This window comes from Budorcas taxicolor, chromosome 1, assembly GCF_023091745.1.
Source record: "Budorcas taxicolor isolate Tak-1 chromosome 1, Takin1.1, whole genome shotgun sequence".
NCBI lineage: Eukaryota > Metazoa > Chordata > Mammalia > Artiodactyla > Bovidae > Budorcas > Budorcas taxicolor.
Genome location: NC_068910.1, coordinates 137,683,413 through 137,693,458, shown reverse-complemented (window position 1 = coordinate 137,693,458; position 10,046 = coordinate 137,683,413). Strand labels below are relative to the sequence as shown.

General features: G+C 52.0%; 1 protein-coding gene across 1 annotated transcript; it reads right to left on the bottom strand.

The window, feature by feature from the left end:
- Nucleotides 1-2,442: 2,442 nt before the first annotated feature.
- Nucleotides 2,443-4,307, bottom strand: CPN2 (carboxypeptidase N subunit 2). The gene has a single exon (XM_052646616.1). It carries the CDS (start codon nucleotides 4,305-4,307, stop codon nucleotides 2,664-2,666), a length of 1,644 nt encoding a protein of 547 aa, XP_052502576.1. The 3' UTR covers nucleotides 2,443-2,663.
- Nucleotides 4,308-10,046: the final 5,739 nt, after the last annotated feature.

Sequence of the window (10,046 nt, the reverse complement as noted above, 5' to 3'; positions counted from 1 at the left end):
ACCCTATAGGAGTGCAACTTTATTTGGAGGGTGGTGCCTGGTTTAAGAAAAAACACCCTTGGAAAAAATAAGTTTTTGGTTATCAGAAAGAAAGGGTCGTAAAATGTCAGCAGGCCTCATGGCCAGAAGATGATGTAAAACCCCTAAGACCTTTTTTTATGTAAAGCACCTGATTTTGATAAAGGTCAGGACTGCTGACCCCCGCATGACTCTGTATTCATCCCTATGTGTAACAAAAGGTATATAAGCAAACCCAAAAATAAAGAAATCGGATCAGTTTCTGGAAATTCTGATTCCCCCATGTCGTTTTCTTCCCTTCTGGCTGAATTCCCATCTGGTACGTGGGTACTCATCAAGCCTACTAACTTTGCCTGGGCTTCTGAGATCGGACCGGGGAGGCCTCAGTGCCTCCTCTCCTTCGGGAGAACGGAAAGACGCCTGTGGCCTACGTAGGTGGTGATTGGTATTCCACACAAACCAAGTTATTCAGCCTTCTTTTCTCCACTAATTTTCCTACTACACTATCCGTGTCTAATCTCTCTCTATATCTGTAATTAAGTAAGTTTTTTCCTAGGACGCCTATTCCATCTCCCCTTCGAATTACCCTGGATCCACCGGGGCTGGACCCCAGCACCTTCCTTTCCATAAAGTCCTTCAGGAACAGCTGGGCATCCATAATGAATATGCAGCCTGCTCACTGTGGCCCTCGAGACTCCAGCTAGCTTTCCAGCCTTGCTTGTCTTTCCATCTGCTTTCCAACCAGCCTGTTCCAGAGGCCTCAGCCCTGACCTCACCGCTTGCCTGTCTCCACCCCTTGGCTCATGCTCTGCTTGCACAATCTCAAGGCTCAGGGATCCAACACAGCTTCCGGAGGTCTGTGCTCATCTGACCTCTGCCTCCCCTGAACTCGCCAGCACCTGCTCGGCGCCCACCCCATCAAGCTTGTGTTTCCATCCCAGACACCCCCTATCTGATCTTTCCCATCAGACTGTGAGCTCCTGGAGAGCCTGCTTACATCTGATTCTCTTCTCCCAACCCCTGGACTTCAGCCAAGCCAGTCCACGCTGTAGGCGTGGGCAGGGAAACCAGGCAGGCGGCTGGGCCGTGGTTCAGCCCAGGGAGACCAAGAGCTTCTCCCAGCTGGGAACGGGAAAGGAGATACGGACAGAGGACACTCAGAGGCACTCAGTGACAGGCTGGCCATGAGGACTAAGGGGAGGAGAGGCTGGAGACCACTCCCAGAACCTGGGCTTGGTGACTTGCAGGGCAGGGGTCCTGGAGGAGCTGGGGACAGAGTCTGGCTTACACATGTGTGTGGCTGTCCTGCTGGAACACCAGTTGCTGAGCAGAGAGAGGTGTCACCGTGGAGCCAGACACCGGGCCTAAGGCGGAGATTTGAGACAACCAGAGAGGAGCCCCCAGTTGCCGCAACTAGGGCAAAGCCCACGCAGCAACAAAGACCCATTGCAGCCAAAACTAAACAAACAAATAACTTAATTAAATTATTTTTTTAAAGATGGAGATTTGAGGTCATCAGCGTAGAGGTGGGATCTGACTGCAAGGGTCTGCATGGGGATTACCCAGGGAACCCGAATGACAGCCAACCCGAAGGCGACCAGCATGCAAGAGGTGAGGGGAAAACTGGTTGGGGGGGTGCAGCCAGACTTGGGTGAGAGGATGGTGTCCTGAGAGCTGAGAGAGGGCCATTGCTGTGAGTGAGCAGCCCACAGGCGCAGACACTCAGAACTGAAGGACATCCATCCCCGCCCACCCAGCTCCTTGTCCTCCCGGCTCGCTCCTCAGGGAGGAGCCATCCTATCAGCTGAGCAGGCAAAGCCACGGTGTTCGCCCTCCCCAGGGGCCCCGTCACCTGATTTCTCCTGGACCCCCCGGAGGTGGGTATGCACAGCTTGAGTCCTCAACACCAAGTCAGAACTCTACCCCGCCCCTCATCTTTTTCGTCAGCCCTGGTTTTATCCTCTCCCTTTCTCTTTTGATCAATTAAAACCACATTTCCATATGGTAGTGTATATGTTTCCATGCCTCTCTCTCTGTTTGTCTCACCCTCTCCTTACCCACCCTCCGTGACCTTGTCCATCAGTCTGTTCTCTGTCTCTGCATCTCCACTGCTTCCTTGCAAATAGATTCATCAGTACCATCTTTCTAGGTTCCATGTATATGCGTCAATCTACGATATTATATTGTAAAGCAGTTATCCTTCAATTAAAAAAAAAAAAAACCACCACGTTTCGAGGCAGAGGAATAGAAACAGACATTGGCTCTTGAACTGGATGTCAAGAGAGGTTGGCCTCTATTTTGTGGAAACGGACCCCTGGTATCTCAGGGTGGAGGTGAGACAGGGGTGAGTATTAAATAACAGAAAAACACCAGGGGAGCCACATTACTTTATTCTCCAGACCACAACGCAGCTTTGATGGGTGCTTTGCAAAGCTTGCAGAAGGTCCTGTTAGGTATCATTCTCAGAGACCAGGGTAATGAAAGAGGCCCTGGGTGGTGGAGCCAGCCATGCCCCCTTGTCCACCTTGGAGATGCAACTCCAGCCCTCGCATCTGAAAAACCCAAGCCTCAGCTCCTCTCACCATCTCTTGCCCAGCTGGGCCCAGAGGCCATCTGCCTAGGGTCCTGGCCCATCTTCCCTGCACCTATGGCTCCCCTGCCAGAGCCTCAGTGGACACAGTGACCCTCACAGAGCCACAGCTGGACTTCAAGTCCCACTCCTGACTGGCATTGATGGGTAGTCCTGGGGAGCCGGAGCCCTGCCTGGGGGACAGCTGGACACTCAGCCAGCGACACCGGGCCTCGTCACAAGCCAGCACCACAGTTCCCTCGGGATTGCTGTAGGTGCATCGGCTCCTGGCTGCCCTTTCCTCCGCAACCAGATCCCAGGCGCCCCCCGGCTCCCTGTCCTCCAGCCCCGGAGCCTGGAAGCCCAGGTGGTCCCGGGTGATGGGGCACACCAGCTGTTCTTCCTTCAGCGCGGGCACCACCTGGCCCTTGAGGTAGGCAGGGCCGGCACAGTAGGTCTGGATGTTGAAGAGCCGGTCGCTATACTGATGCAGCCAGCTAAAGAGATAGGCCAGGTTGCAGTCACACTGCCAGGGGTTCCCATACAGGGCCAGGTTGAACAGGTTGTCGTTGGTGTCGAAGATGCCCTCGGGGAGCGTGGTCAGGAGATTCCTGGAGAGGCTGAGCAGCTCGAGCTTGGACAGGTTCTGGAAGAGGGTGGGGTGCAGGACCGTCAGGTTATTGCTGCTCAGGTAGAGCTTGACCAACCCCTTGAGGCCTCTGAACACACCGGCTGGCAGATGGGCGAGGGCGTTGTGCGAGAGCATGAGGGATCTGAGGCTGGTCAGGTTGGCAAAGGCTGCCTCGGGGACTGTCTGCAGCTGATTGTGGGACAGGGACAGGCTGACCAGGCCTGGGGACTGGGCGAAGAGGCCGGCAGGCAGCGTCTGCAACGCGTTGCCCTGCAGGCTCAGGAAGGTCAGGTTGGGCAAGGTGGAGAAGACAGACCCGGGCAGGTGACTGATGGCATTGCGCTGCAGCCACAGCTCCTCCAGGCAGGAGAGCTGCGCAAACACTTCTGGGGGCAGCTCGGAGATGGAGTTTCCGTCTAGGAAGAGTTCCTGCAGGCTGCCCAGACGGCTGAAGAGCCCCCGGGGCAGACTTGCCAGATGGTTGTTGCTCAGCCTCAGGGTGTGCAGGCGGCCGAGGGGGTGGAAGAGCTCCTCGGGCAGGTAGGCCAGGAGGTTCTGTGCTAGGTTGAGGGTCTTCAGACTTCTCAGAGGCTGGAAAAGCCTCTGGGGCAGGGTCTGGAGATGGTTGCCCTGCAGCTGGAGGGACTCCAGGCCACCCATGTGCTGGAAGAGGTCCTCAGGCAGGGCCTCCAGCATGTTGAAGTTGAGGGTGAACTTGCTCAGCGAGATCAGGTTGGAGAAGATGTCGGCGCTGAGGTTGGAGAAGTTGCCCCCGGTGATCTCCAGGTCCTGGAGCCCCAGCAGGCCCCCGAAGGCATCTGGCCTGAAGTGGCACACCTGGGTGTTGAGGAAGACCACCTTGGTCAGGTTGGGGCTGCCGCTGAAGGCCCTGGAGGCCACCACAGTGAACGAGGTCTCCACAAAGATGATGTCTGTGGCATGTGGCGGGATGTCCAGTGGGATGGCGGCGAGGCCCTCGTCCGAGCAGAACACCTCCCGGATGAAGCAGTCACAGCCCTGGGGGCAGGGCAGGGTGGGCCCGGCCAGGAGCAGGAGGCAGGCCCAGCGCAGCCAGTCTCCGGGCGGCATCTCCTACACCCGAGTGGGAAGGAAAAACAGAAGCGGCGCCTTCATCGAGGGCAGGCAGCCTGGTGACCAGCTCACCCATCACAGAGCCAGGAGCCTGCTTATGCTTCTGATAGTTGTTCTCACAGGGCCTCACAGCAGCCTTGAAAGTTCAGTGGGACCACAGTTCTAACCTCCTGACAGCAAGGCTGTCACCTGTGGGTTACTGTCAGGACCTAGACCCTGGCCTCCTGGACTAGCCAAGTTCTTTCCAGATTGGTGGGAAGAAGTGGAAAGTGAAAGTGAAGTCATTTAGTCGTGTCCAACTCTTTGCAACCCCATGGACTATAACCTATCGGGCTCCTCCGACCATGGGATTATCCAGACAAGAATGCTAGAGTGGGTTGCCATTTCCTTCTCCAGGGGATCTCCAGGTCTCCTGCATCGCAGGCAGATACTCTACCATCTGAGTCACCAGTGAAAAGGAAAGAGGTAGGAACAAGACCAAAAGGCATGGAAGAAGCGTATGAAAGGAGACCATGGGTACTGTGGAATTTTTAAGATAATACATAAGATATGGGCAGATCATTCCTGAGTTGGAAATTTTTAAACCATAACTCTTCCTGAGCTTCCAAACCTCAGCACATTCCAGAACCTAATTATGAGGAGTTCCTCCCATCAGCTCTTTGCATAGCTGAGGCTGAGAGCGGCCACCGGGATAGATGGGCTCTTATCTTGAAATGAGTCTGTGTTCTCCTCAGCACTGCTGTCAAAATGCTCCCCTCAGCTCACCAGCACCTTGGAGCCCACAAAACTTGCCAACACTGTGTGGACAAGAAGGTCCCAGAGGCGCATATTCTACAGACCCGTAGGTATTTGTTTGGGTGGGGGGTGGGGTTTGCTTTAAATAAGGGAAGGCAACCAAGTTTATAGTTCACTAAATATGCAATTTTTTGAATGCCAGTATCCATTCACAGGTCACAAATTGGTGACACAGCTTATAAGCCTATTTCCCTTGCCATTCAATTTTTTTTTGTTAATGTATGAACCACTAGTTGGCATACTGACACTGAGAAATAGCACATTAAATGTTTCCAGATTTCAGGATGACTTAGGGGCTTTGGGCTCACATTCTCACATGACAAGACCAACAGGGGCTTAATTGCCCCATTTTGGGGTTTGCACCACCAGGTCACTATTGCCCCCACCCACATCAACATTTAGGTGGCGTATAGTGATTCAGGTTCTATTCACTGGAATCCCAGCCCACTCCAGTGTTCTAGCTATGTGACCTTGGATGTGTGTTTCAACTTCCTTATCTGTAAAATGAAGATAATAGCCATGTGCTAACCATGTTGGGATAATTGGAGGATTAAATGAGTAAATATAGGTAAAGGTTTTAAGACAGTGTCTGAAAGTGTAATTAATAAGCTGTGTTAACTATTGTTAAAGGGTACAAACCACCATCATTACAGAAAAGGTTATTTGAACACCAAAAAAGGAGGAATAACAAAATGCCCTTTAGATAGAATATATTTGGCTTTAAAGACAGCAAGAAGGAAAGGCAGAAAAAAGAGAAAACCCTCACACAATAGAAATCATAGTTTTTTCAGTTTACCTATCCTCAGCCAAGAGCTCAGTTGGCTCCCTTCTGGGAGCCTTGGCCCCAAGCACATTTTGCTGGCTGCCTCTCTGCTGCCCTCTGCTGGCTGCCTTCTCCATCACACGATTCCGCTTGGGCCAAAGGGCTCCACAAGCAAAGACAGTGCTTTCAAAAAGCCCCCTGAGACCTGTTCCCATTCAGACACTCAATCCTGCTGCTGCTGCTGCTGCTGCTGCTAAGTCGCTTCACTCGTTGCTGACTCTGTGCGACCCCATGGACGGCAGCCCACCAGGCTCCCCTGTCCCTGGGATTCTCCAGGCAAGAACATAACCCTGTTTTCCCAGGAAATTTTCTGTCTAATCAATAGAGAAGGAACAATTTCTCCCTAAGAAAGCACATAACTCCCTGGAGGCTCCTATGTAAGCCACAGGAAGTGGATTTTATACAGTGGTTGGGAAGGTCTCTAACAGTGATGGCACCAGCCTGCCACACAGGACACACTAGGGAAAGGGACAAGCCTCCTGGTCCTACGGCCTGCCCCCACCCAGACCAGAGTTACAGAGCTCCCAGACCAGAGTTACAGAGCTCAACTTTAGCCTGAGACTTTATCTTCTCAAGTTTGGATGCACAGAGTACAAATAAGAAGCAGAGGGCCTGGCTAAAGGATGAGGTAGCCATGGTCCCCTCCACTCACCCACTCATATCTGCCACCTGGGCTGCCCCTAGACTCCTACACAAACCCCTGGGGATCCTGACAGAAGGCTTCCCTGACCCCAGGAAGGAGGTGCCTGGCCGTGTGTTTCTCTGTCTTAGCAACCTAGCATGGTCCTCTGCAGGATGCATTCTCACAGCTGTCTCTTTTGTGAGAAGATAGAGTGATCGCTGTCTAGGGTAGTGTCATCGCTCTATCCTCAGCATCCAGCACAGTGTTGACTCCCGGTGGGCTCAGCTAGAGTTTCTTGAACCAACCCTTCCACAGTTGGGATGAGCAGCGTTTGGGGCAGAACTGCCTCTCCCTCGAATGGTTCCAGCGTGGAGAGAATGACCACAGTCAGGCATGAACGTGGCCCTGCGCCCTCCTCCCTACACCCCTGCCAACCAGAGGGAGCAACTCTTGTCTGTAACATGCTGTGATGTTATCAACATGCCGAGCCTCTTCCTGCTAACCCCTTCAGTCTTTGGCTCTTGAAGGGCAGTTTCTGGGAGAAATCTCATTAGAATGGACACAAAGTCCTCAGGGACCATCTGGCCGGCCTCATCAAGAGAGCAAGGCCAGGCTCCCAGGGGTCCACAGTGGGCCCTTGGTTAGAACCGAGATCTGGTCTCCCTGATCACTCCTGCTGGAAGAGCTGCGACCAAAGCAGGAGGTGCCCGTGAATGAGGGGTCATGGAGAGGGGGAGACTGTGCCCCACCTACCCTGCTCCATGCCTCTAACTTTTAACCCACTGTAACTTGAAAATAATATCCTTTATAATTTTCCAAAAGAACCCATAACTAGAGAATTCAAGACTTGAGACAAAACTATGGCATCAGAGGCACAGAAAATCAAGTGTAAACAAATCAGCTTAGGCTCAAGCAGTGGTGGGTGGGGGAGGTGGGGGAAGCCTCTCTGATATAGGGAGCTGAGCTAAGAGACTAATCCCACCTGCTAGCTCCTAGAGCTTTCATCATGATCCTTGGCAGACGGAGACATTCCCAGAACAGGGAAACCAGGGCTCCCAGAGCTAGAGCGACTAGGAGCTATAGTTAAGAAGTGCGGGCCAGAATCTATCCCCGTGGCCTGAGCTTTGAGCCAGGTGCTTGCAGCGACACCACAAGGCTCCTGGAATAGGCAGACCCCTCCTCACATTTCCGAGACCCACAGTGAAACATAAACAAGGGACCTGGCCTACTGCCTGGTCCCTGCTCTTCCCACCCAAGTCTCTCTGGTACTGTGAGGTGAGAGCCCACAGCTGCCCCAGCACCCCACAAGCCTACGGGCATGCACTTCCATGACAAGAGTCGGCTTAGAGAAGATGAAGTTGGAATGTGCCCCACATAAGCCCTGGGGCCTGGGTCCCTGCAGCAGGATTTCAAATTGGGATGCAGCCTCTGGTTGGGCATATCCCTTTGATCTTGCAAACTTCTCACCTTTTAGGGTGCCATGGTAAGAGGAAAGCCAGAACAGGGCCTCGAAAGTTTCAGGGCAAGATCCTCTTGCCCCAGTCTATTGGGGCAAGAGGAAGAGGAGGATAGTATTCACAGTGAGAACACTGATGCTTTCCAAACACTGGTGATCCACTCCCAGCCAGGACTCACTCTCACATCACTCTAGAATGGCTAAGAGTTTGTGCTCTAATGTCAGACAGTCTGGGTTCAAATCCTATCTCCGCCCCTTATTAGCTGTGTGGCCTTGGCTGAATTACTTAAACTCTCTGTGCTTCAATTTCTTCATCTTCAAAATAGCAAGCTTCAACACTACCTTCCTCGTGGGTTCTGAGGATTGAGTAAGAAAATGCACTGAAAGCTCCCAACCCAGAGCTAGGCACAGAGAGGGCTCTCAGCTACAGGAGCCCAGGCCAGCCCCCGCTCTGGGCTGAAGTAGCCACAGGAGTCAGCTAAGGAGAAACAGATGGGATCATCCAAGCGCCTCACTGGCAGACCCGAGAGAGGCTCCTTTACACTTTCTGGCTCTTTCCTCCCAGCCAGCGGAAATGGGTCACTGTTTTGTGCTTGGTTTAGTGGAGCTCAGATTCTGATGGCTCTGGCCAGGATGCCCTGGACTAGGCCCCTTCCCCATACCACCCTTGAGAGCAGGTCACCAGGGACTTAGGAGACGGGGAGCTTCCCTGCCTAGGGACCTCGGAGGCTGGCTCCAGAGGGGATGGTGGGGCAGCAGCCAGAAGATTCCAGCTTGTCACCTGACAAACCACCTCTGCATTTGCACAGAGAGCAGCAATATGCCCACAAAAATGTTCCATGCTTTCAGCAAGCCACAGAAGCCTGGCTTTTTGAGGGTGGGGGATGTAACTGGCTGCAAATAGACTCTTCCCTCTTCTCAAGTTGCTTTTGTGTTGGCACATTTCTGTGTCATCCACCACAGAGCCAACCCTCACTCCTTCCAGAGGGTGATGGGAGCTCAGAGTCCAGCCCGAAAGCCCCAGGGGCTTGCCCCTTGACTGGGGTATCTACATCAGGGCCTGTCTCACCAACACGGTTGGATTTTGCCCTTGGCTCCAGAACATCTTGGGGCAAGAAAAAAGGCTTCCGAGGCTCGTCTGGAGCCCCTGACTGCTTCACCGAGGTTCCCAGGACCCCGGTCTCCTTTGCTCTCAACCAGAGAAATAAGCCAAGTGGCTGAGGCTGGGGGACCTGGGCTGGGCTCCTACCTCAGGCCCCTCCCCACCAACCAACCCCACCCCCCACCCCCCAAAACACACAGTGAAGTAATCCCTGAGTCCCAGTTTCCATATTTGTAAATGGAGGTCAGTTGTGAAAATAAAACCCACATTACATACTGTTAGGGCTATTGTGGCAATTAAATGAGATAATTGGCCATGGGTTTATGATACTCTGATATAATAAATATATATTTGGTCTTCCTCTTGGTTCCTAGCGCAGAGCTGCAGAAACCTTTGGAATATCCTGAGTAATAAGAGAAGAATGTCTTTGCTATTCATAATAAGACCCTTCCACCCACACTGGAGGCTAAGTTAACGAAGTGACTCAATGGCTTCAGATTATACACAAAAATATTTGCAGGGGTTATCTCTGACAAACAGAATTAATTGCAGGTGATTCTCATTTTTTCCTTTTGCTTAATCATATATTTTCAACTTTAAAAAATAATAAACAGGCATCACTATTGTTGTAAGATTGAACATTATTAAAGAAATCATATAAAACCTGAAGCATGGTTCCAAGCACACAATAGGTGCTTCCTTGATTCCTTTCCTTCCTTGCAATTACATTGTAGAGACTCAGCGAAACTTGTCTATCTACTGTGTCTTAGCTTCTTTTTTTTAATTCTTAAAAATTGAAGTATAGTTGATTTACAATGTTGTACCAATCTCTGCTGCACTGCAAAGTGGTTCCGTCAGACATATATAGTCATTCTTTTTTGTATATTCTTTTCCATTATAGTTTCTTGAAGAGAACAAACATTCTGAAGTAAGAGCAG